The sequence below is a fragment of the Podarcis vaucheri genome (assembly GCF_965113315.1).
Source record: "Podarcis vaucheri genome assembly, chromosome: 5".
Taxonomy (NCBI): domain Eukaryota; kingdom Metazoa; phylum Chordata; class Lepidosauria; order Squamata; family Lacertidae; genus Podarcis; species Podarcis vaucheri.
In genome coordinates, this window is record NC_138763.1 from 77,392,402 (window position 1) to 77,419,146 (window position 26,745).

Sequence of the window (26,745 nt, forward strand, 5' to 3'; positions counted from 1 at the left end):
AGGAGGTGTCAAAGCTAGGGATGGGTGACAAATTCAGTTCAGTTCACATTTAAAGGTGAGCGTACCTAATTCACATTTCCCAAAACAATAGGACAACAAAAATACAGTCATTCTTTGACATCCACACTCCTCTGAATCTTGCAGTGCACTTCTCCTGCCAAGCAATATACTAAAAAATGCATCCCTTCATTTTTTGGAGTGTACATAGAAATGGATATACAGTGGTACCCAGCAAGACGAACGCCTCGCAAGACGGAAAACCCGCTAGACGAAAGGGTTTTCCGTTTTGGAGGCGCTTCGCAAAACGAATTTCCCTATGGGCTTGTTTTGCAAGACGAAAGCCCATAGGGAAATCTCCGGGACAGCGGGAAAGCGCAGCGCGTCTTCCCCACTGTCCTCGGACCTCCTCCGAAGGCTGGCGGTGGGGCGGAGAGACCTCCTCCCGCCGCCAGCCTTCGGAAGCCTGCTCCAAAGCCTGGCGGTGGGGCGGAAAGACCTCGCCACCAGCCTTCGGAGCATCCTTCCGAAGGCTGGCGGTGGGAGGAGGTCTTTCTGCCCCACCGCCAGGCTTTGGAGCAGGCTTCTGAAGGCTGGCGGTGGGGCGGAAAGACCTCCTCCCGCCGCCAGCCTTTGGAAGGCTGCTCCGAAGGCTGGCGGCAGGAGGAGGTCTTTCCGCCCCATCGCCAGCCTTCAGAAGGCTGTCCTGAAGACTTGCGGTGGGAGGAGGGTTTTCTTTCCCACCGCCAACATTCAGAATGCTGTTCTGAATGTTGGCGGTGGGGAGGAAAAACCCTCCTCCCACCGCAAGCCCCGGGAACAGAGGAGAAGCGCTGCGCCCCTTCCCCTCTGTTTCCGTACTTGTCCTGAAGGCTTGCGGTGGGGAGAAAAGCCCTTCTCCGCACCGCCAGCCTGTCAAGCGGTTTCCATAGGAACGCATTAATTGATTTTCAATGCATTCCTATGGGAAACCGTGCTTTGCAAGACGAAAAACTCGCAAGAAGAAAAAACTTGCGGAACGAATTAATTTCGTCTTGCGAGGCACCACTGTATTGTTGTAAATAGCGCAGAGGACATTATATTAAGAAAACTGCTCTGTCAATATATGAATGTAAGGCAAAATTGCACACAAACATATTTATATTAGGAGATACCCACACTAAAGGGCTGATGAATTTTCCTGAGGACCGCAAACTGCGGTGGAAATGTGGAGAACCTAATTTAAGATTTGAAAAAATACATATCTAGAAACCAAAATAAAGCATTTTTTAAAGACCTGCAATCTTAAGCACACATATTGGCTGTGGGATATTGGCTGAATGCTGTGGGACCTGCTTCTGAACAAACACACGTAGTAGGACTGTGCTGTAAGAGTCATAAAGAAAGCAGAATTTTGCTACAAGTGACTTTTCCCCTCCATAGTGCTGCAGTGAGGGGAAGAGTTGTACCTGGTAGATTTTTGTCTTGTGCACAGCTCCTTAAACGTAGTTCCCCTCAAGGTCTGGAGCTGCCAACTTTTATCAGCGAATCAGGGCAGCAGGAGGAATGATATGTCTTGCCAATGGCTGCAAGTGATTGATATTGAAGCTTCGGGTTGAGAGGCGCCATTCCTCTGAATACCGTTTTCTAGGAAATAGCAGGAGAATGCAATTGTGGCCATTCTATGCTTGATGACTTCCCAGAGGCATCTGACGTTCTGCTGTGGGAAATGCCATGCTAGACTGGAGAGGCCTTTAGTTGATCCAGCAAGACCCTTCTTACGTTCTTAATGCTGTTGTGGCTCAGGCATATGAAGTAAATGTGTACATTAGGAGAATGGCTTATTTTCCAGGGGTTCACCTCTGGAACAGCTTTCCTCCACCTTTCGATAGCACTTCATTGGCCCATCCCCCTGAAAAGAGGAAACAGTAAGAAATGGGAGATTTCAGACTTGATGGTTTGCAGTTATTTATATTGGTTCTGTATGCCAAGTCGCTATCAAGGTCATGTTTAAAAATATATTTTTAAAAAATATATTTTTATTTCAAATCCCTCAACGGTAGCTGGAAATCTGCTGGAAACCTCATGCCTGTAACAGATGGGAAAAATATATATTTAGAGCTGATTTAATTTTTCTAAAAATGAGTATATTACAGCATCGGCATTGCTAAAAACAGCACTGACCACCCAGTTTTTAACACATTAGTCTGCTTGGGCAGTTTTGTACCATAGTTAGTAAAGAGTGCCAGCTGTTAATTATGGAACAAATATATATATGTAGGATTATTCTAAATTGAGGAGTGCATTTTCCTCTTGATGAAGGAGTTAATTGCTTCTGTATGGTCAGCCAAATGAGAGAGATATTTCAGACATATCCGTGCTTATTCTCTTGATGCCTCCCAGGGCAGTGATGGACAAACTGTTCTGGGGAGCTCTATGGTTTGTAAGAAGTTTAGCGGGGATTTCCAATGGGAAGATCAGCAGAGAAACATCCCAGAAAGACTGCTCCATCAATCCCCATTTAAACATCCTCACTTGCAGTATTACGACTGCAGGACTGCCCTTGCTGGTTTCTCTACACATCACCCATTGGAGGGGAGGAATCTGAAGTGGTGTTCATTCTCTATATGGGTGGGTTCCTTGCATGACTTAGAACTCCGCACTATATGGGTTCAAAGTCACATAGGAAGCAACGCTCCCCAAAAACAGATGGTGCTGGAGAGAGGTTAGGGGTCAGTGACCACAACCCCAGTTACCAACCAATCCCCTTTTCTGGGTGCCCTCATCACCAGAAGTTAGTTTGGAGGGTGGGGAGGGGAAAGGGCATTTTTGGCTGTGGTACCCACTTAAAGGAGCTCCCCACAGAAACCCAACTAGTGCCTAAATTAATACTATTTATATTCCAGATGGCAGGTTTTTTTCTCCTTCACCTAAGCATTTTTATATGCCTGTTGTCTTTGTCCATGGAGTTTTCTTGGCAGGGATACTGGAGTGGCTTGCCGGTTCCTGCTCCAAGTGGATCACATTTGGTCAAAACTCTCCACTATGACCTGTCCATCTTGGGTGGCCCTGCATGGCATAGCTTCTCTGAGTTATTCAAGCCCTTTCGCCACAGCAAGGCAGTGATCCATGAAGAAGCATTTTAGGTTATGCTGTGGATTTACCCTCTGTAGATTGTGTTGCGTGCGGTTTTTGAGGTGCTTCGTAAGACGAATTTCCCTATGGGCTTGCTTCGCAAGACAAAACGTCTTGCGAGTTTGTTTCCTTTTGAAGCGGGAACTGGGCTGGCAGGGAGCGAGCGAGGGAGCGACCTACCTTTTCCAGAGGGATCCTCTTCTGGAGAGGGCACAGAGGAGGTAGGGCTGGGATCCAGCGGATCTGGCTGGGTCTCTGCGCCGCCACCGCCTCTACCTCTCTCTCTCTCCCTCCCCACGTGGCTGCTCCATTTTGCCCTAACTGCGGGAAGGCAGGAGGAGGCGGGTCAAAGGAGGAGGCATCCACTGCGCTTGGGCTGCCGCGAAGGCGCCTTTGCGCGGGTGGGAAGAAGCCGGGAGCAGCTGCCGAGACTGCGGGGAGCCCGGCGGCGTGGCGCAAGGTAACGGGGGGAGCAAGGGAGAGTCTGCCCCGGGCGCTTCGTGCGTCCGCCCTTGGTTCCTGGGCTCGAACTTCCTTTGGCACCTCGTGGAGAGAGAGGGAGAGGAGCGGGCTGGGGCTTTGATGTGGGACGCGGTTTGGCGGAGCGAAAACGTGGCAAGGCTTGGCGACAGAGGAAGGGGGGCTGTTTTCATGGGGAGGTGGGAGGGGGTGTCTTTGCCTCTTCCCGGCAACAGGTCCTCTAGGCTGGGGAAACTCCTCCTGCTGGGGAGCGACCCGCTTTGTGCTTTGCCCGCTATCCCATTATAATACAGTACCAGGGTGCATCCGTGCTTCGCAAGACGAAAAAATCTGCAAGACGAAGAAACTCGCAGAATGGATTAATTTCGTCTTGCGAGGCACCACTGTATTTTACAGCACTGCACCCTGCCCTGGAAACAATGCCCTCCCTGCCTGATGAAAGGCAACATAGAAGTTCTTGAAACAAAATGAATTAAATCATTTAACCCTCCTATGAGCCAAAAGCCACCCTGTATCTCTGGATGAGGGAAGTTCTAATGCTGAATGTTCTGGCCTTGCCTTCTTCCTGTCTGCCTCTGCTGGATGGGTGACGGTGCAATGTCTTTTGTGTAGAATGCAGTTTGGTTTGTTCAGTTCTTCCCGGTGCAGAGAAGGGGCACAAGTTATTTGCCTGAGGAGGAGAAGGAGATATTTGCAGGACAAGTGGTTCATGCAGAAATCCAGAAGCTAAACTCCTGTGAGGGTGTGCATTTGTCACTCTTGCACACTCTAAAAGTTAAACCTCCCCCCCCGTAAGAGGAATATATGAAGTGTCTCTTCCAGCTTTGATTCAGAAAATACCTGGCAGTTATCAGAAGTCTGAGAAACGTTGGTGTAGGGTAGGGATGGATGAATCTTGTCAATGTTGGCTTCTCTTGGTTTCTCATTTTTTCATTCTTAAATCCAGTTCTCCACATTTCTCCAGCAATTTGCATTAAAAAAAGAATCAGGAAAATTTACCGGTGCTTTCATGTGAATTTCTCCTAATAAAGACATTTTAATGCATTTTTCATTAATATAACACGTCTCTGCAAACATTTTTCACTAATGTAACAACATATTTTTGCACATTTTCACTAAAATCTGCATTTTCATATATACTTTCTCCAGATACACACATTTTTGCATACACTGTTTAGTGATAGAACTGTATCACAAAATTCTGAGAAGTGTGAATTTCTAACGATACCTGGGTTTTGGTTCAAATAAGGGTCAGGAAATGCAGATTAGGTGATTTCTCATTATAATGCAAACAAAACTGAACTCTAGCTGAGGGTATATTTGCATACAGTATAAGAGGTTCTAGGTTCGGATAAAGATATTGCTGGATTGAGCTCCTGTATCCCTCTCCCTGGGCTGTCACTTGCCTGTCTGCAGTTTAAGAGCCAGTGTGGTATAGTGGTTAGATTGCTGGATGAGGGCCTTGTGAGACAAGGGTTCAAGCCCCCACTCAGCTGTGAAGCTCCCTGGGTGACCTTGGGTCAGCCACTGTCTTTCAGCCTTAACTTTTCTGATAGGGTTGTTGTGAGTGTAAAATCGTGACGCCAAGAACTGTGGTTGCTACCTTGAGCTCTGTAGAGGAGAGTTGGGGTATGAATGCAAATCAATCAATCAATCAAATTAAAATCAAATGTAAGCTGTAGAAATATGAGGTCACACATTTTTGGAGCCATGCTCGTTTATGCCTTAGCGTTGACAAGCTCTTCTTATTTTGCTTTATCTTGGATTTTTACCTCCTCATAGGGTATGAACTCTTTTGCATTCTACCCTGTATTTGGGGGTGGGGGAGAAATTGTACTTTCATGGCCTACACACGGACTTTCGTCACCTCCTCGGTCCATGAATGATTAGGGCTGTGGGAATGCTTGCATCCCAGCAAGATGCTTGTGTCAGATTATGCGGCTAGAATATTGCACTCTGTATTCAAGACTAGGAATGAGAAATGGATCAAGCGTGAAACAGGAGCTGGAGGAGCTGCTAAGAGATAAAGAGCCTTTGCCGTCATTGATTTGTTTGCAGCGAATGACAAAGATCTGTTAATTTTGCCCTGGGCGGGATGGGAAATGAAAAGCCAACCCTCTGCTCAAAAAAAAAAAAAAAAAAAGACGGAAAAAGAGGAGTCTAGAAATGTAACCCTTTACTTTCTGCAATGTATTGCAAAATATGCTATGGAGGGATTTTATTCTCCCCCTTTTTTATGAATGGAAAAGGGGGAGGGGCTTAATGCCACCGGGCCCTGCAATCAGCGCAACCTGTAAAATCCTTACATGGCATTTTTTGCTCCGAGAGCAAAGCCTCCAGCTTCTCAGACTGGCTTTCAGGAATCTTTTCTTCTTTTTTGCTGATGAGATGATCTTTCCCTTGTGTCATAAATAATCCAGATCAGTTAAATAGATGGAGGAAACGAAGGCGCATAAGGAGTATGGCATGTCTAAGCAGTTAATTCACTTTTCCTGAGGAGGAGCAGCCTTTCCTGCAGACAGCCCCAAGGAGCTGAAGACTTGATCCTTGCCATTCCCTCACTCTCCATCTACCCCAATGTTCTGTTTTTGCCTGCAGAATTCTTTGCTGAAGCTGCAAGCCCTTGAAACTGACCTCTGCTCTGCATTTCTGCCGAACCAGGAAGAAACACCACAGCTGCCAGCTTCAAAAGACCCAGTTGCTTCATCGATCCCAACCAGCAGTGTGCAAGTTGATGGGGAGAGTTGTGGAGGTAAGAGAAGGTCTTTGTTAATGGGCTGTCCTTGCTTCTGATTACAGAGGCTACTCAGTGGCATACATCGTGACCTAATAAATTGCAGCCCCCCCTTGAAACAGCACGGAGGGCTGAGGCATAATTTGGGGGCACAAGTGTTTATTATTATTATTATTATTATTATTATTATTATTATTATTGATTAAATAAAAGTTAATACAGTCACACACACACACACACACACACACGTGTGTGACTGTGAGAGGAGAAATGAAGGAAAGCCAAATGTCATTTTGTTTGTGTTTTGATTCATACAAATACTGATTACTTTGGGGAAGAGCACTGTCTTAAATTTGGTCAGTTCCTTCATTTTCACACAAAATTGGTTTTTGTAGGTTTCCAGCCATTTCACTTCTGATTATGTTCTACTGTTAGGATTGTGCTAACATGTACTCTTTTTCAGTGATGGTTAGTCTGTTGCCTGCGCTCCCCCAACTCCAGCACACACACTCACACACTTTTGCCAGGCCATTGTTGATTTCCCCATTCTGTTATTGATTGCAGATTGATTGCCTGAGCAGAGCAAGTGGAAGACTTAAAAGCCACACATTAATTTTCATCACCAATGACTTGCTCATCAAACACACTATTTTTTTTGTGTGTGCATCCTTTTTTTGTCCATTCCTCCCCTTTCCTCTCTCGCTCAAAATCAACTGTTGGAAATAAATGGATTTGAAGCTTGGGATTCTTTTCTGTCAATTCAGAGCTTGTAATCACGCAGATGGCATGAGATGGATTCCTGGGTTCAGGCAGAAGGCAAATCACTGTGCATGAAAGTGGGTCATAGTTAGCAAGACCAGTATAGCAAGCAGATGAGTTATAGGCAAGCTTAAAATCTGCAGACCGTGTGTGGTCTCCATTAAGGCAAATGGGTCAGTATTACATGGCCTAATCCCAAGGTAATTTTTATAGATAAATAAAGTGACTGTAGCAAAAGAGCTTATTTCAAAAGCTTTTTATTCTCGGTCATGTTGCAAAGGCTAACCCATCTCTTTCTAAGAATCTCTCAAATTAGTTTGGCAGTTCTACCTTTTGAGATGCATTTCACATCCTTAAAAGCCACTGGTGCAAAATCTCTATAGCTCTCAAGGGCTAGAGAGATCCTCATTAGATGTGCCCCAGTTAAGGCAAAGAAAGGAAGATGCATCCAGCTGCTTCCATCAGCATCCCCTATTTTGTCTTGGTTTAAGATATATAAAAGAGACCCAAGCCACTCTGCTTTTAAAATTGCTGAGTAGATCAATTTGGGGTGAAAGAAAGAAGCCACCGTCCTCCATGCTCAAGGTCAGCCTTCCTCTGATATGGCAAAATTCAGTCCACGCACCAGCCATAGCCAATGTAATGCTGCCCAGATGTTGGACTGTAGCTCTAACTATTGGCCGTGCTGACTGGGGATGATGGGAGTTGTAGTTCAACAACATCTGGAGGGTAGGCTGTCGGCTGCTCCAGCACACACACACATTCAAAAGCAGCCAATGCACATCTCCCCTGAATTCATTCTCTTGTGTCCATGAGGATCATTGTTCCAGGGCTAGTACATTTGTAAGTTATTCTTAAGTTGCACTGGAACTGGAAGGATTTTATTTTCCAACTGGCCACCCGCAACTCCCCTGCACTTCCCTGTTTTGAGAATTGTGGACTTCTCTTGTTCATGAGCTCGGAGGCACAGATCTCACTGGAAAAGCTTTGCATCAAAGTTCAGGATCTATAAAATAAAGGAAAATAACCCCAGTCTTGATCTTCGTATATTTGGAGCATAACAAAATGGCTTGTAGCCATTGTGCTGAGGGAGTTGATTTCACCCTAGGCCTTTGTTTGCCAATTGAACCAAACTTAGGGCTGAGCCATTAAATCAGTTAAGAAAAGCCATGTGAATATACAAAAGCGAGGGTACAATATTCGTCATAAGAAGCCAACTCCTCCCTTTGCCCCAACCTGATTAGCCTTGCCTTAATACAGAGCTGCACAGCTTGCAAATGATCTTGTTGTTCAGTTACCAGTCACATATGCTTGGTTTTGCTTCCAGCCTGGTTCTGCAATAACAGGGCAGTTGTCAGACTCGCCGGCAGGTCATTGCGTGTGGCTGGCCGGGTGAATTCAACCATGTGGGGAGCCTGTTGTGGAAGACCTGCTTTCTCTGTACATGTTCTGATCACAAACCTATTTGAAGAAGCAGATTCATGGTTGGAGCATATGATAGGCTTCCATAAAATATTACCTGCATTGACTGCCTCTGTGGGGCAACTGCTTTTGTCCCACCCCACAGAGCGGTTTAAAGTGGTTGCCATGCAGCATCTACATTGTGTACAGCTCACAGCAACTATTCTGCAGTTGCATAATTCCCAGATCTTTCAGCCAAAGGTCTGGCTGAAAGTCCGCTTCACGCTGGATTGAAACTCCCAACATGGCTGCTGGGAGTTGGAACTCTACAACCTCTGGAGGGCCACAGGTTAGCCACAGGTGGATTGTAACTCCACAATCACATGTGCTGGCGAAACTCAACACCCCTTTCTTGGGACTGAAGAAACAGGAGAGGTGTCCCATTCTGGCTTGTCTGGTGAGCTGCTTTTGGCTGCAGATGATTAAAAGCTGAGCAGGCAAAATAAAAGTTCTTACCTAAGAATGCATGTAAAGCAGAGCACAGCACACAATGCAGCAAGGTTGCCTTGTGCAGACAAATGAGTTTCTGTCTGTGGACCCTCTTCTGGACCGAACCCTGCACAGGTGCAAAGGTACTACTGGGTAGGAAACTGCAATGCAAACTGCAATGCTGCTTACATTGTGGTTCCTTGCTGAACTTGGGCGTTCAAATGTATTGAAGCACGGACGTGTGCATAACCACAGTGCTATCAGCTTTGTGTGTGTCGAAAAGGGGGTTGATTCCAAGTACCCTCTTTTTCCTTCTCCCTCTCCCTCTCCACCTTTGAATGACCAAACTGAAATGTGGAGCACCTGTTTGGTGGAGAGAATAGCAATAATCTCTGGATTCAGGCCTCCATGATGTGTTGTTCTGTAATGTCAGTATTGTGTCCCTGTTATTTCCTATGCATAGTGTACAAACTACTCCTACAGGTCTTAGCTCACTTATCTCTCGTCTCAGGTGTATGGATCTGTTTATGATGAAACACACAAGCATAGTTTCCCAGGAAAATACATATGCACCCCAAGTGTCAAAGTGCTGGTTCACCCCATACTCCATCTTTTAAAGACCAGCTAGAATGTTAACAATAGGCAGTCTTTATATGAAAAGGAAAACTTGCCCTTTCGTTTTAATGTAAATATAAAATCTATCTTGGGTGGATTGTGTGAGTGGTGATTGATCCATGATCATAAATTATAGAAGCTGTCAGTCAATACAGTTTAGAAGTCAGGGGAAAGAAAACTAGGTCAGATTCGCTCCTCATGATGTCTGCCAGAATGCAGCACTATTCATTAGTGGGTGTTTTCCCCCTTTAAAGAGATTTATTAGAAGCTCGCAAGCTCTTTAATCCTTATATATATATATAGAGAGAGAGAGAGAGCGAGTTTGTTTTGTTGTTTGCCACTATGGGCTACTGGGAAGAAGGGTGCAATAAAAATCTAATAAATACTACTACTACTAAATACATGTATTGCAAATGCCATCTATTTGGCCTAATAAATTGTTTTGATCCAGCTGTTTTAACTTTAGATAAAAATTAGGCTTTGCGTGCTCTGAAAGAAGCTGATAGGGGTAAAAAGGCCCCCCCATTTTATTATTACATGGCTCATTTGTTTGATGTTTTGTAATATTTTGAAAAGAGTCATACAACCCATTTTAAAGTAGGGTTGTCCTCTTTTTCCGGGGCATGTCCTCCTTTTCATGGGTAGTCATAATAGCGATCCCTAGTTAAAAGAAGAAGTCGGCAAATGTGCCCTCTTTTTTGCTCTTCAAAATTTGGCAACCCTACTTTAGAGGTTCTTTGGTGGATGTAGGCAATCCCATTCATCTCTTTATAGGGAGCTACTTAGGCCCAAGGACTGCCTGATATAGCTAGCATATAACCTTTTTAGTGCTGCGTCAGGATTCATGAACACATAGTATTTTAAGAGTGTGAGAAAACGATTATCTCAGGAAGTATAATAGAAAGATTTATTCACTTAGGCCTTACTGCTGCTAGAAAGTTTCATTAATGTCAACCCTGACTCCAGTCCACTGAGGTATGGCTGTTCCTCAGTCTCTACAGCCAAGCAGCATCTTTGCATGTGCCTTGTCCTGCATGCAACTGGCAATTTATTCTTCCAATATTCACCATGTGGCCTTGCCCCAAGCATGTTAACTCAGAATTAGATACCACTGGGTTCCATAGGACTTCCTTCCAGTAAGTTTGTTAGGATGTCATTCTTAAAGTTTTTCTTTTAAACTATTTATTTTTGATGCGCACAACCTTCTCTTGGTATATGCTTACATCCCTTTTCCGCTATGTCACGTCACAACTTTCTCCGGGGAGCACTTATGAACCTCAGAGGCTCTTTTAACGTGTGCAGCTAATGAGCTTTGCCCTTCTAAATGCCTGTTAAATTCATCTTGTCATTGCAGAGCCTGCACAAGTCTACAAAGAGGGCCAGGCAGATGCAGACAATGGACATGAAGACCACCATTCCTTAGGGACCAGCAGGCTGCTGTATCACATTACTGATGGAGATAATCCTCTGCTGTCTCCTCGCTGCTCTATTTTTAGCCAAAGCCAGAGATTTAATTTAGACCCTGAATCAGCTCCTTCTCCACCAAGTGCTCAACTGTTCATGATGTAAGCTAAGACATGTTTTATTTCCCAGGGCTGCCTCTGTGTGGCCATTAATGTTTCTCTCTAATATATATCTGATGCTTTCCTCCCACTTATTAAATAGCAAACACCAAACGATGATGATGATGTGGGGATAGCTCAGTTGGTAGAGCATGAGACTCTTAATATCAGGGTTGTGGGTTCGAGCCCCACCTTGGGCAAAAGATTCTTGCATTGCAGGGGGTTGTACTAGATGACCCACGTGGCCCCTGCCAACTCTACAATATGATAACCCTTTCCAGAGTGAAACAAGTGGAAACTGCCTCCAAAGAACCCTGGGAATTGTAGCTGGTGGTGAGAATTTTGTTAGCCCCCTGCTCACAGAACCTCAATTCCCAGTGTTCTCTGGGGAAAGGTAATAACTTAAACAGGTCTAGGTTTGGAGTACGGCTAGCCCCCCAAATGTTCAGCTACAGTGGAATTACTCTGTGCACACACACACAGACACACTGCTGAGATATGTTTTGAATGGCTGATAACAGCCATTTATTTAAAGATAAAATAGACGAGCTTAATTGTGCCACAAGCACAATCTTGGCTAATAATAATGTGCAATGTTTTTTTTCTGGGGGGACGCACACCCCTAAACATTTTGTGTATCTAAGTTTGGCCTCATTGAGGGGCAGTATTTCAGTACGAGTAGGAAAATGAGAGACCCCCTAAACATTTTTTAAAAGAAAAGCGCTGATAATATGTAATATTTGCATAGCACTTTCAAGTGTTCCAAGTGCTTCATATACATTATCTAGGTGAAATCTTTATAATAACCCTATGATGGAAGTCAGTGTTGTTACCTTCGATCCATGGTAGACAGGCTATTGCAGAGTAAAAGGATACATCATGGAGCAGGTTGAATAGAAGCATCAGAACTATGGGGCTGAGGCAGAGGTTCATGGTAAGAGAGCAGAGATGTTATAAAATGTGTTCCTATTTTTATCTGTTATTTGGTGAGTATGCAAGAGGCATGCAGTGTGAATGAGCTTGGCCTAGGATGCAAAACAGAGAGCTGGGTTCTCTCAAGAGGAAGTGAAATAATAATATTGGGAGATGTGGTGTTGTTTTTTAATTAAAAAAAAACACTTAAAAATATTAAATATACATTGGTGGCCCTTAAATATTCTGTCCCTCTGCCAATCAAATCTGAGAATAGCACTGCCACATGTCTGAGCAGTCTCTTTAAAAATCTTAGGTGCTTTCAGATACTGCTGGAGAGCCCTGGACTGATCACTTGTTCCCCTTCCTGGGGCATCCCCATCGCTCTATCCAACTGAAGGCCAATGCTGGATCAAGTGGAGATCATCCTTCCGTCTTATGCTCTGTCTTATTCCTCTTCACTTTCCTGATTCTTCAGTGCAGGGGTGGGGGGACCTGGTGCCCTCCAAATCCCCATCTTCCTCAGCCAGCATGGCCATGTTAGAATTCCTGCTCCATGATTGCGGTTATGGGATTTTTTTCTATCTCATGACGGTGTATGTTTTGACTCCACAAAGTGGGAAGTGACGAAGACAGGATGTTTGTGTTACTGAGTTCCGTGAAGTGGGACTAGTGTCCTATGTTCTTTATCTTTGCTGTCTGATGATCGAGAGAGAGGGAGCCATGTTGCAGTGCTCCATATGTGTTTATATGTAAATAAAGTAGATCAGCCAAAATGCTGAGTTGCTGAGGTCTGCTACGCAAGCTGCAAAGACTCTGCGGATCCCTAAGTGTGCTGATGGCATTGGTCGCTTTGATGTTTGGGCTGAAGAAAGCTTTTGAAGCTCCCGAATGAATGACCAGGAGGGGGAGAGCATGCCAGTCAGGCATGTGACTCTACCAGGGTCCTACTCAAGTGTAGGATGAGCTCCTGACAGGCCAATGGTCAGGGACGATGAGAGTAACCTCTCATCAGTAACCTCTGGAAGGTCACAGGTTCCCATCCCCACTGTATTCCTTTCTTCTATCCCAGCACAGACACACATAGAAAGAGGTTTCCAACTCCAGCCCCTGTTTTGCTAACCACACCCTTGAAGAGTATAGAAATCATGGTGCCAGGTGGACTTTTGGGATTTAAAGCAGACCTGCCCAACTGGTGAATGGGGTTGTCAACTTCTGAACTAAGCACTGTGGCTATGTGTCTTTAACAGCAGCTTGATGTGTAGACATTAGCAGGTGACTGTCCTCATTTCCATGAAAAGCTTCACTTCCTACTTTCAGCAGATTCCATAGCTTTTCAAGGAACAAGCAGGCCAGACCAGGCATACCACTCCTCTGTTTCTCCTTCTCTCTGTTATTATCCCTCCCCCATCACCCTCCTTCATGGTCTAACCCCCCCCTCCACCAGAGTCCCATCACTCCATTGCAGTTGTAGACCTAATCCTGCAAAGCAATTTCACATTTAGGACATTTTTGTAAATTCTACCTTTGTAGGCCAAGAAGTTCTTCCAGAGGTAGCTGTGATGACTGCAAAGAACCGCAGACGATAGCACAACTCACAAAGCACCTGCAAAGTCTTAAGAGGAAAATCAGGAAATATGAAGAAAAGTTTGAGCAAGAGAAGAATTATCGGGTGAGAAACCACCTTGTTTCTGTGGTGTTTGATGAGGTGGATGAGACTGCATTTGATTTGCTGGGTCACAGTGTTTATGTGCCTGGATTAAATTATGTTTGTTTCTTGTTGTTTCCTGGGTCCAAAGCAAATGCAAATCTGCTTTACTAGTATTTATGTTGGTGAGAGACATGGCAGCCACTAGTGTTGATGGCTGCAAGTGACCTCATAACTACAAGTGACCTCATAAAGGTCTTGGCTAGTTAAGGAATGATGTCACAAATACTCAGGTGCTGGTTATCAGAAACACTTGCCATGTTAAGCAAAGAGAGCCAGTAGTCACCTGGGCACTAGGAAGGTTAGGGAGCAGCAATGTGCGGTCTTATTATAGAGGCTGGTGAAAGGGCAGGTAAGTCATTTTTGCCATTTAGACTCTAGTGGGGTTTGGATGCCATCAATGTATAACAGAGTTTGGCAGTTAAGTTACTTTTGACCCAGCCTGGACCACAATCCAGATGTCAGCTGGAACATTATATATTCTGGGTTAATAAATGCAGAATATATGTGGGCAACTTTGCCCATTAATAATGAGAGCTGTATGAATGACAACAGCCGCAGTCTAACCACCTGATTTCCCCCTTGTTCTTTCCTGTCCAGCCTTCTCACGCTGACAAAATATCGAATCCCGAAGTAATGAAATGGATGAATGACTTGGCCAAAAGTCGGAAACAGCTTAAAGGTACACACAGCTATCAGCTACAGTCTGTAGGATAGGTCATTTCTCTTCCACCAATAAATCTGGTGGAAGACACACGGGAAAAATGCTTCTTAGGGAAGTTTAGGGAAGTTTTTAATATTTAATGCTGTACTGTTTTTAACATCTGATTGGGAGCCGTCCAGAGTGGCTGGGGAGACTCAGCCAGATGGGTGGGGTATAAATAATAATAATAATAATAATAATAATAATAATAATAATAATAATTCGTTTAGCACTTTGAGTCATTTCTCACTAGTGCTTGAAGGAGGGTCAAATTCAGCTAGATGCTGAAAGTCCGATATTTAATATTGTCTTGAACCTTACCAGAAAAGCAACTAATTTCCTAAGAGCAGGAGTGGACAGTTGTTGGACTTTAGTTCCCATAATCCCCCACCAGCATGGACAAAGGTCAGGGATGATGGGAGTTGTAGTCCTGCAACATCTGGGAGAGGTGCACAGGACTGCTATAGAATACACAAAATGGGTTTTACCCAAGTCTTAACAGCCATCACCTCCCTGAAAGCATCCCTGGAACTGTAGCAATACCTCAGCCCCACTACCCTAGTCCTCAGTTTTCTCTAGGGAGAAGGAAGTTGGGTTAAGCTTGTGTAAGCTGGCAGTGTAGATTTGCCCTGTAAAGTGCAGTCTGCCAGGAGCTGTTCCTGTGGAAGCCTCAATGAAATGAATGGGGCTTGAATGGAAATCAGGCTTGCTAGATTCCATCCCTTTTCCTGTAATTTTAAATAGCAGCGTCATTGATCTCCCTCAGTGCCACAGAGTGCAACACTAATGAAGTTAATGCTGAGCTAATAGCTTCATTACACTGATACCTTTTACACACTCATAGTTAAGTGATGCGTTTGATCCTGTGTTACCAAACTGCTTAAAACACTTAATTTCCCCCCATTCTGTTAAGTTGTGAGTGTCGGGTATTCCCTTGAGTGTGAGTTTCTTAGGCTTCCATTATAAGCTGTATCCCAACCAGAAGGAAATCACGTCCACTTCATATTTTTTCTTCAATTAACAATGAGGGTTATGCTGCATGATGAGACAGCTGAGGTTGGCTTTTTTGTTTTTTTGCAAAATGCAAAGTGGAATAAATCAGGACAAGTAACCTAATCATCGTACAGTGGTACCTCGGGTTACAGACGCTTCAGGCTACAGACTCCGCTAACACAGAAATAGTACCTCGGGTTAAGAACTTTGCTTCAGGATGAGAACAGAAATCGCGCAACAACAGGAGGCCCCATTAGCTAAAGTGGTGCTTCAGGTTAAGAACAGTTTCAGGTTAAGAACGGACCTCCGGAATGAATTAAGTACTTAACCCGAGGTACCACTGTATTACCATTATTATGAAGGCATGTGCAAAGTTAAGAATGACCACAGCAGGTGGAATTCAGATGCAGAGCTTCCTGTGGGAAGCTGGAGTGATTTAAGTCTGTTTTAGTCTACTGATGTCGATGCATCAGAGGCATCTCGCAAGGGCAGGATGTGGGAGCAAGGATCCAGGGCCACACTCAGAAGCAGAATCAGGAGGAGGGTTCCCAAATGCAGTAAGCAAAGGGGTAGCCATTGTGAGAACAGGTTTCTGGACTTTGATCTGATTCAGCAGGGATCTTTTTAGGTTCTTAAAACCAGGGGTTTTAACACGTGTTTTGTGAGCTACCATATATGGACGGGTGATTGCATTTAATTCTGTGGGTCACCTGTAAGGGTTGTATGTGAGCAATCCAGCTCAGTGGTGGTGTGTGTGTGCACGCACATTTTGTGGTGGCAGTAGGAATGTGTTGCAAGTGGTTGCTCATTCGTATCCTGGGAATTTTCCTCCCAGAGCTGAAACTCAAACTGTCAGAAGAACAAAGCTGCCCCCTCAAAGCAACTCAAAGGAACCTTCATCAGGAGAGCTCCAAAGAGACTGTGAAGCAGGACACAGCAGGAGCTCCCCCGAGCCCCTCCGTAGAAGAAACCATGGATGCCGTGATGAAACGACTGAACGAGAAGCGGCAGCAGCTCCATATCCCCGAGAACGTTAAGGTAACATGGCTCTTGTACGGTATTTCTATTTGCGCAGCCTTGAGCCAAGTTCAGCTCCTGAACTGTTTGGGCCTGTTTGTCATGTGGCGAGCCACCAAAAAGGCAGTGGCAGTTTCCATGCATTGCTGTCCCACCCCTTCAGTGTAGCTCCACGTTTTGCCACCAACAGTTTAGAAGAGTTAAATGAAACAGTTTAGTAGATTTATACGAAAACTGCAGGGGGAGATACTGTCCATCTTTTACAAATAATGTCTTTAAGAAGTCTTGGATGGACAAAGAAGTGATAGGCTGTTTAGAGAAAATGTGCAGTTCCTGGTTAGTATGTTTCATGGAACTTCCACTAGGAATGAGAGGTGTGCAATAGAACACTAATGTTTAGATTGGGGGAGAGTTCTCTCTCTCTCTCTCTATATATATATATATATTTAAAAAAACGTTTTTTGCATCACTCTTCAGCAGAAAGATGCTGCCTGAGCAGCTTAGGCAAGATAAAAACAAAACAGTCCTGTATTTGCAGGACTACAGTCTATAGAACATAACACAAAAGGAAAAGGCAACGAGGAGGGATGAGCAAAACAAGTCAGCGTAGACATCCATTATTAAGAATACAGAGTAGTTCTTGTAATGGCCACCTGTAGGAATATAAACAATTCAAGAAGAGGAGGAGCCAGTTGGAGCTGGTCTCTCAGCTGAACAGCCCTGCCCACCATCTCCCCCCTGCAGCCTGATAGATTGGCTGCTGTTGGGTGACAATTGAGAAGAGAGGGCATCTTGATGGATCTAGTCTCTCAGCCGAACTGATGGAGTGTCCCTGCTTCCCACCTCTTGCTCTGCCACAGCCTGGTGGAATGGCTGCTAGATGTCAGTTGACGGAGGGAAGACCACGATGGGCCTCGTTTATATGTCAACAACTTAATTAGGAAGCATGTGTCTTAAGACTTTAGGCCTTGTGTGTGTTGTTCGTAAGCTCTCTGGTCTTAGACAAATGATACAGGCAAAAATAACAGGCTCAGTCCAGAGATAGTGTCCCATTGAAATCAGTGGGACAAGGACATCTCTGTTTTGCTGGACTGGGCACAACGTCTTCAAAACAAGGGATGGAGGGCTGTTTTACTTGTGATGATGGCCATGTGGAGACCGTCATAAAGCAGTGGCCCACTTAGGAACTCCAGGGCACCGGACTCAAGGCTTATCAATGTGTCATCAGCTGTATAAAGCATTTGCACAGGAAGATGCTTCTCCGTGGTCTTTGCGTGGCTGTTCTCATGTTTAAATCAGCCCCAAGGGTTTTTAAAAAGACATTTTTGTGTCCTGCCTTATGTCCAAGGTGGTATCCAATGATCATGATTTTTAGGCTGTAACTACATGACCCTCAGTTTAGGCTAATCTGTTTGTCCCCACTCCTCCACATGCAGCTGCTGGGTGACCTTGGGCCAGTCACACTTCTCTGAAGTCTCTCAGCCCCACTCACCTCACAGAGTGTTTGTTGTGGGGGAGGAAGGGAAAGGAGAATGTTAGCCGCTTTGAGACTCCTTCGGGTAGTGATAAAGCGGGATATCAAATCCAAACTCTTCTTCTTCTTCTTGTTCTTGTCATTTGTAGTCTGATAGGCAATCTGACCTAGAAAGGGAATGCAGCAACATAGCACCAGTGGAGATCAGCTTTGTTTTTAAGTTAACTTATTCAGTTTTGAGAACTTCTCTGCAATGTGAACCTTTTCCATCTCAGCCTGACTTGTCTGGCTCAGTTGCTTACCAACATAACCTAGGCTGTTGTTGTTATATATCAGATCTATCCAAAATAAAGGATCTATCATTCACGGTTTAATCGTGGATGTGGGGGCCAACCTGGCACGTGTTACTGAGACCTGAGTGGGTGAGCTACATGGAGTTAGTCTTTGCCCAGTGTAGGTGTCATTGTGATGCACAGGGATTCATTCTCTCCCAGAAGTGGGGGTAATGGACACTTGGATGGTTAGAAAAGAGAATTTGACAAATTCATGGAGGACAAGCTGAAGAAGTGCATTGCAATATTTGGAGAAGTGTCAGTTTCAAACAGTGGATGAGTTTTGGATCATGTATTGTTTCAGAATCTACCAAATTTGGTAGATTCACCTTTGAAATAAGAACTGAATCAAATTTCACTTCCATCCTTACAGTGATTGTAGGAGATGCTTTGTCACTCTTGCGGTGCTGTGCTGTAAAATTGATTTATTGTTGTGGTGGTTTGATTTTTTCCGGATTGTTATATTTTATTACGTAGCATATATTTTTTATGATTTTCCCTGCTCTGGGATTGATTTTAATGAAGAGTGGATTATAAACCACCCATATAAACCAGTACATAAATTAAATCCAAAAACAACCCTTAGCAGCTTTTGCTCTGCTTGCTTATCACCCCCACCCCATCCCCCGCCCTGCTCCCTGGCCACAATTTAATTCGGCTACTTAAAATTATACCAAGAAATCATGAGCTCTGTCAGAAGCCTATATATGAAAGCTGGTTTATCCCCGTTAATCCTCAGAAGTTTAAAACAAATTGCAGAACTTTTCAGGCAGCTGTAACTGGTCTAGGATTAGTTAAATGTGTGCGCTCACATGACACCTGCAAAATAAGATTGGGGAGTGGATGTTTTTCCCCATCTCTGCCCAGTCCTGTAAGCTGCTGCCTGAGAAGATGTTGCATGAAAGCCAAGGCTGATACCAGGAGAGAACTTTGTCCCCTTTGCCTAAAATTCAGTGCAGACAGCCTGCGGTACATACAAACAAGGTTGAAGTTACTCCACTCTAGCAAGGATGGAGGGTCTCTTATGGTCAGGAAGCACAGTACCTCTGGTGGGAAACACGTCATGCTCCTTCTGGGGTAGTTTGTCCACCTTTGGTACCCACCCTGCAGTGGGGACCCAAGTTTACGAGTCAAGTACAATAAGGCTGTAAACTGAGATTACCTGAAACAATTTATGGGAGATTGATAGTAAAGGAAATCAAATGCATTTGTATTCACCCCCCCCCAGGATGATAATTAAATTAAATTTGATGAGCATCAGCTTTGGGGCTTGTTTTCAGAGAGCCTTCCAGGTTAACCCAATCTAATTAGGTACATGCCTGCATGAAGACGGATCGAAAGGCCCACAGTGCTTTCTGAATCAGAGAGAAAACTCAAAGAATAGGAGATCAAATGACACTTGTTGGTGCTGGAGGGAGCGAGGAACCTTTGACTGATTCATCAAAACAACTCTGTAAGCTTTATCACTTTGAAATATAGCCACTTTCTAAGGGGTCTTCAAGACTTTGTGCATAATTCAGAAACCTGCAGATGGTTATACAGCACAGAAAGAAGAGGACCTAATCTAGCTAAGGTTTGTTGGGGCTAATGTTACAGTTACAAGCTGTGCTGAGTCCACGGAATAAGTCAGTTGCAAGTACAGTCAGTTGCAAGTACAGGCAACCCCTGATTTGCACGGGGTTCCATTCCAAGTCACTGCACGCTTGTGTGAAAACTCAGGCAATTGAAACACCCCCTTCTGCCCTGCCCCACCCCTCTTCTGTACTTTTAGTGATGTCTTTTATGACGTTTCCGGGTTTGGTGATGTGCACATGTGTGCAGTTGTGCATATATTGGTCATGCCTAAAAGTCCCATTTCTTTCACTGAGACTTGGACAAGCTGAGGCCAAACTGTAATTATTCCATGTGTATTGTGTTTTGGTACAACTTCTGCCTGCGCAAGTCCATGCACATGTCCAAATTGGAGAGGCATGGATTTCTTTTAGACAGTGGAATATAATGCTTCTTTTCATGCTCCTTCTTGCTTTTCCTACATGGAATGTATAAATGGAAGTGGAGAGAACGGATTGAAATCTTCTGCCTATTGATTAGCTAGTTTTATGAGTGCAACCTGATGGGTACTTAAAACCTGGCAAAGGGAGGACTGACTTTCTTGATTCTGTGTAGATGTTTTCTAGTTAAAGCATTTCAGAACAGGAGATTTATGTGTGGGAAAAGAGAAAGTACAATAAAGCAAAAGAAACCGGTGTCTTTACGGATGGACAGAGCAAGCTTCTTTCTGTGCATGCTCATGCAGGAGAAATTAGGTATCTCCCAGCATATGCTAAGGTGGACCTGCAGATATCAATGGCTCAGGAACCGCACACACTCTGCGCATGTATTTCCTGAGGCTGAACTGCCACCTTGAGCAGTAGGTAATGTAGACTTGGTTCCCGTGGCTGGCTTTGGAGCTATGTATGCTATGCATTACAGCTTTAACAGCAGAAATAGCCACTTACCTTTGTGGATCTGTGGGGCTGGCCCCTTTGCTGCCTTAGCGTGGCCATGCCGCAGGCAGTGGTGGCCTGCCAGAGGGGGTGTGGTTTCGTCCTCACGCAGAGGAACAGTGTGGCTTCCTTTCTGGTTGTGCAATGATGCTGCATGCAGTTAAAGCTACTGGTCTTGTGTGCCTGTGCCTCTGCATCAGGGTTGAAGAGGCTAATGATGCAAATATTTACTTCCTGCTTTCTCATACATCAATTGAACTGGACTAAAAAGAAAGTCTGTCTCCCTCTCCCTCTCCTTCGGTCCGCCCTCAGCTGATTTGCTTGAGGATAGCTCAGTGAGAGAACACATGTCTCGTCTGAGAAGGTCCCAGGTCCAGGCCCTGACCTCTGCAGTTCAAGGATTGCTGGTTGCAGGTTGGAGAAACGTCCTGTCTGGGGCCTCGGATATTACTGTATAAGGATTCAGTATAAGGGAGCTTCATACGTTCGTTTCCAGATCTGCTCAGTTTTTCTTCCTCTCATTTCCAGTACCCTGACTATTGCACGTTTCCCCATGCATATATACTTAAGGATTTGCTTCTTGGTTTTCCATTTATCCTACAGCAAAGTTCATATCTTACTTAAGGTGGGATTCACCCAAGACACCATGTTAGTGGAAGTCCTGGGCAATGGGGCTATCTCATTGCACCTGTCCCCTTCAGTTGGCTTGGGGTTGGTGTTAGGCGGTGATCCCCCAGAACAGCACTGGGGAGGGAGAGGGGGGAGACTTTCATCTGGCTGCAATGCTTGAACTGGTGGGATGTTTGCAGTAGAGGGATTTTTAAGTCTACTCTTGGTCTTTGATTACGCTGGGCTTTTGTGTTTGTGTAGTTGCTGCCCTGAATGTACAGATCTTATATATTGTGGAAATGGAGGATTACACCATAACTGAAGGTTGCAAATGTGGACTGGCAAATCAGTCTATTCTGGTCTGTGTCACTAATCAAACCCATTTCTGATTTTTAAAATCTGCACACGAATTTGCATTTAGCTACATGCTTAAATCATTTAGTTGCAAATGTTTTTTTTCTTCAAAATATGCATGTTTAAGCATGTTTTGTTACTATTTTTGAGCCGCTGGAACATCCGGTTTAAAAATCTGGTGGACAACTTAAGTTTCAATCTGCATCTTTGTCGGCGAGGTTCAGATCAGGTCAGGTCAAATGAGGATTCTCAGATACTGAATTCCTCAAGCTTCTCCAGTTACCAGTGCCTTTAAACTTTCCCAGGATGGGACGTCTGTCAAAATGACCTTTGAGCCAAACCTACTTGTACTGCTTCTCATTGTAACTGTCCATAATGTGGTTTCTAGAACTGCATAGTTGGTGCCTTGGCATTTTCACTAGGTCTTCCATAGGAATGGACAATCTTGAGGATATGACATGAACGAAATCCTTTCAGCCACCAGGAGCAAGCAAAAAATGTACAACTTCTTTCAGTGTAATTACCTATTTTGTCTTGTCTTGAGTCCTCTTTCCTATTATTTTGAGGCAGAAATTAATCGTGGTGCTAAGACTCAATTATGTCAAAGGAGAGGTTGGTAGATATCTGGACAGTTTGCGGCTTGACAATCCTTATGTTGACTGACAGTCAACAGCAAGTCACTAAACCAAGCACCCAGCGCCATAACAGTGCCAGTATTTTGAGACAATGGATCATGCAGTTGTCAGGGGCAAGGAGTGTACAGAGACAGTGGCAATTTTGATCCCAGCACTGCTGGCCATCTGTTTTGGCAGGACTACTGGAGTCCAACTTCACCACAAACATGGTGCTCCAGTGAAATTGTTAGCCAACCAGGAATTTACTTCCTCGTTTTTAAATCCCTATTGCAAAAAAAAAAAGCAGTGGCACAAAGTACATTTGTGGTTGTTGTTTTTTAAAGCCAGAGTCACACTTCCCTCCTGCTACTGTTTATGCTAAAGAAACATAAAGCAGCGTATAGATTAGGACCCACAAACTTCTTCTTCGGCACCCAGCACAATACAGACATCTTGTTTTTCCAGAGTCAGTATGGTGTTGCTTCTTATTTCTTTTCAGGGAAACAAGCAAGATAGGAGTCTGATGAAGCCCCTTTATGAAAGATACAGAATTATCAAGCAGCTTCTGTCGACGCCATCTTTGATCACAACCATTGTAAGTCCAAAGGAGGTTGAGGAAATAAATCTGCCCAAACTTTTGCCTTTTTAAAGGCTCCGTTCATATGAAGTGTTTTGCCCACTAGGGAATCCTTCTCACGGAATGTGTTGAGGGAATAGTACAACCAAGGGAACTGCAAAATATTGTTCCCAAGAACGGAATAGCAGCTGTTCAGAAGGCTCAGTACAGTGTTTATTTAGGCTCCATCTTGCCTCTCTGTATAATGATTGTTGTTGCTTTTTCCAAAAATAAATTTACTGTTTTACAATTTTAATTAACCCTGCAGATTGACAACACATCCAGGACTAATGCTGGAAACCAATGTTATGCTGGTGTTTTCCACGCAGTGCTGGATTTACGTATAAGCTAAACAAGCTATAGCTTAGGGCCCCACTCTCTTGGGGGCCCTCAAAAAAATTAAAGGAAAAACCTCTGTATTACCGTATTTTTCGCACCATAGGACGCACTTTTCCCGTCTTAAAAACTAAGGGGAAAAGTCTGTGCGTCCTATGGAGCGAATGCAGGGGGGGAGGCAGGCAGGAAAAGCCCTCAAGAGCCCCACACAAGCGTCGCGCGGCTCTTGCGGGCTTTTCCCCAAGAGGGAGAAGGGACTGACATCGCCAGTCAGTCCCTTCTCCCTCCTCTAGAAAAGCCTTGCACAACCTCTCCAGCGGGGGGAGGGGGAGGGGAGGCTTCACAAGGCTAAAGAGGAAGCCAGGGCAGCGAGCGGGATCCATCCCGTTCGCTGCGCTGGCTTCCTCTTTAGACTTGCGCGCCTCTCCAGGGGGGGGAGGAGGCTTCGCAAAGCCTCCTTCGCAAATCCATCCCACTGCCCTGGCTTCCTCTTTAGCCTTGCGTGCCTCTCCAGCCGCAAGAGATCTACCAGAGGTAGATCTTAACCCTTGCCTCACCTGGGAGCTTCTCTGGGCAGGAATTCCCTTAGCTTAAGTGAGGTGGGGGAAGTGTGGCAGGTAGGGGGGTACCTGCCTAGACACTGAAGCCACATGTCTCTCAGATGAAAATTGGGAGTGGGCATTGTGTGAAGTGGTCTGATGGTGTTTCCTGCTTGGCAGGGGGTTGGACTCGATGGCCCTTGTGGTCTATTCCAACTCTATGATTCTATGATTCTATGATTCTAAGTGGCTGTGGATCTCCTGCCAAGAACTGTAGGACTGTATAGAGTTGGGAGGGCCACCCGAGGGTCATCTAGCCCAGCCCCCTCACAATGTAGGAATCACAGCTAAAAAACGCCAGGCAGATGGTCCCCCAACCGCTGCTTAAAAGCCTCCAGTGGTGGAGACCCCAAACACCTTCCGAGGTCATAGAATTGCAGGGTTGGAAGGGAACCCCAGGAGTCATCTAGTCCAGCCCCGGTGGACAGCGGGCGCAATCCATCCCGTTGCGCAAGACTAAAGATGCTGCGCAAGGCTAAAGAGGAAGCCAGGGCAGTGAGGGGGATGGATGGCGCTCACTGCCTTGTCTTCTTCTTTTTTAGCCGCGCTGGAGAGGTTTAGCTCCTGGCTGGAGAGGTTGCGCGGCTATGGATCCCGTGCGCTGTCTTGGCTTCTTTGCTCTTTGGGGCTGGTAGGGGAACCCTGGCTTCCCCCGCAGCCCCGAGAAGCTCTGGGAGAAGCAGACAGGCTGTGCGCAGCCTGTCCGTTGCTCTTTGGGGCTGGGGGGAGGGATAATATTTTTTCCCTTGATTTCCCCCTGTAAAAACTAGGTGCGTCCTGTGGTCCAGTGCGTCCAATAGAGCGAAAAATACGGTAATTGTATTTCAGTTCAACAATGACTTTGATAAAACAAATATTTTGTTATGTACAAATGGCTTTAGATACCTATTAGGTCCATAAATTACCATATAGCATATATTCAACACAAAAAACAGCGACAATTTGTTTTTGACAAAGGACAGCTGGACATATAAAGGGCCCCATTACCTTCAGTAGCTTAGGGCCTCATCCAGCCTAAATCCGGCCCTGTTTCCACAGCAGACAAATAACCCTTGGAAGTTAAATATGTCCGTACATATATCTGTAAATCCGTGGGAGCTACATCTGGGGGACACAATTGACATGTGCACACTTTATTTCCACACTTGGTGCACGACACTGGTCTTCACACCAGTGTTTCCCACAGGAATCCTGATCTGTCCTGCCCTTCCTTTCCCATATCCCTGGGTATCCCCATCTTTTGGATTAGGGAAGTTGCATCCCAGGCAGATTTGAGTCCTCGGGTTCTCTTCTTTTAAAAAGTAACCACTGTGTCTAGCTCAAACTTTGAAATACAAAGCTTGTACAGTATTGGGAAACAATGACCATCCTTTGGGAAGGTGTCTTTTATGAGAGTGAAGTAAGCCAAATTGTTTGTTGCTGCCCCATTAAGGGTGTGCCTCACTTTCTTTTCTGTGGCAATCTGCTTACATGAGTAAGGCTGCAAACACAAGCCTTATTCCCAAGAAATAAAATGCATTGGACACTCAGCATTTTTACTTGTTTAGGACTGGGCTTCAAGGCTAGCTCCATGGAAATGGTTCTGAAGGAAAACTAGATCCCAGAAATGACAGTTTCTTACATTCATGTTAAGAGGCGGTGTCACACAAAGCTAATTCCCTTGTGGAAATGACCATGTGAATTCCTGATTAAGAGTGTGTAGCTTATGTCCTGAGGAGATTCTGTTAGTCACATTTTCTTAGTATTGTTTTTTAACCATGGTTAATCTCATGTACTTTCTATGGAACTTTTTCAGTAGTTATTTCTGGTGCAGATCTATTTTATGTTCCCTTTCCACCGATGTGCATGCAGGTAATTAATTTGATAACCCTCGTTCTGTGTTACAAGCAGGAGGAGGAAGATTCTGATGAAGATCACTCCCAGAGCAGCTATGAATTGTCCTCTGCCATGTCCCTCCATTTGCCTTCTGATGAACATCTCTGTCATTCAGATGAGGAGAATGAGCCTGCCTTTGTGTCATCCCTGGATGAAAAGAAAGCAGTCAAACAGCCTGCCCTGTCCATGTCCAACTTGCACGAGGCCACAATGTGAGGACTGACTTTTGTTTCTTATTCCTTAGGGGGGATACCGTTTCTGACAAGATGCAGAAGTGTGGGGAACAAAAAGCGCAAATCTCCCCGTCATCTCTTCGCATTGTGCTTTGAAGTGATCCTAAGCCATCTGTTCACATGCCTAATGTAACAGAGGATATATTTTTGTTTCATGCCTGTGCTAATAGGCTTTTTACGGCATTGACAATAACCCACAGCTACAAACAGTAAATACGTATTGGAAATTGGCCTAATGTAGTACAACCTTTCCTACTTGCCTAATGATAATAATTAGTGTAAAACATTACTGTAAATCACTCTGTGTCTTGTCAGAACTTTCAATATCTATTGGAATTAATTAGCAAAATGCATGTCGTTTGAGAACATCCTGTCCTAGGCACGGGCTGAAAGAGGAGCACCTGTTGAAGCTGCGTGCATATTCCTGAGCCCAAATCTGTCACCTGTCTGTCACTTTCAGTGTTTTCAGATACAATTCTCCTTTTGCAGGCCCGTACTGCTGGAACATCTCCGAGAAACGAGAGCTGATAAGAAAAGGCTAAGGAAAATGTTACGAGAATTTGAGGATCAGTTCTTTAAGCAAACAGGAAGGTAAGGCAACTACATTCATGCTTGTTCTCTGTACCCCTTCTGTATGTCGCTGCTGATCTAGACAGTCACAGATCGTAAAGAGTAAGTTGCCTACAGATCTCTGAGTGGGCCTTTCTCCTGTAGTACTAAAATCCTGAGAATT

The 26,745-nt window shown here is 44.8% G+C and overlaps 1 protein-coding gene and 1 long non-coding RNA gene across 14 annotated transcripts in view; one reads left to right on the plus strand and one right to left on the minus strand.

The window, feature by feature from the left end:
* The window catches only part of FAM13C (family with sequence similarity 13 member C), a gene marked incomplete at both ends in the record, with an annotated part of 86,031 nt that overhangs the window by 51,678 nt on the left and 7,608 nt on the right, over nt 1-26,745 (plus strand). For 9 of the 13 annotated variants that reach the window (XM_082222420.1, XM_082222427.1, XM_082222425.1 and 6 more), the window contains 8 exons: nt 6,190-6,343; nt 10,944-11,154; nt 13,597-13,735; nt 14,372-14,453; nt 16,303-16,505; nt 22,853-22,948; nt 25,792-25,991; nt 26,502-26,603. In XM_082222420.1, coding sequence (XP_082078546.1) covers nt 6,190-6,343; nt 10,944-11,154; nt 13,597-13,735; nt 14,372-14,453; nt 16,303-16,505; nt 22,853-22,948; nt 25,792-25,991; nt 26,502-26,603 — 1,187 coding nt within the window. Of the gene's footprint in view, nt 1-6,189; nt 6,344-10,943; nt 11,155-13,596; nt 13,736-14,371; nt 14,454-16,302; nt 16,506-22,852; nt 22,949-25,791; nt 25,992-26,501; nt 26,608-26,745 lie in introns of those variants that run through there. The other 4 variants (XM_082222426.1, XM_082222429.1, XM_082222418.1 and 1 more) reach the window with 4 other exon arrangements.
* On the minus strand, nt 7,047-13,726 carry LOC309532331. Its single transcript, XR_014219763.1, has 3 exons — nt 13,589-13,726; nt 8,383-8,545; nt 7,047-7,149 (listed from the first exon to the last, which is right to left on the minus strand). It is a non-coding gene; the product is annotated as an uncharacterized lncRNA (long non-coding RNA).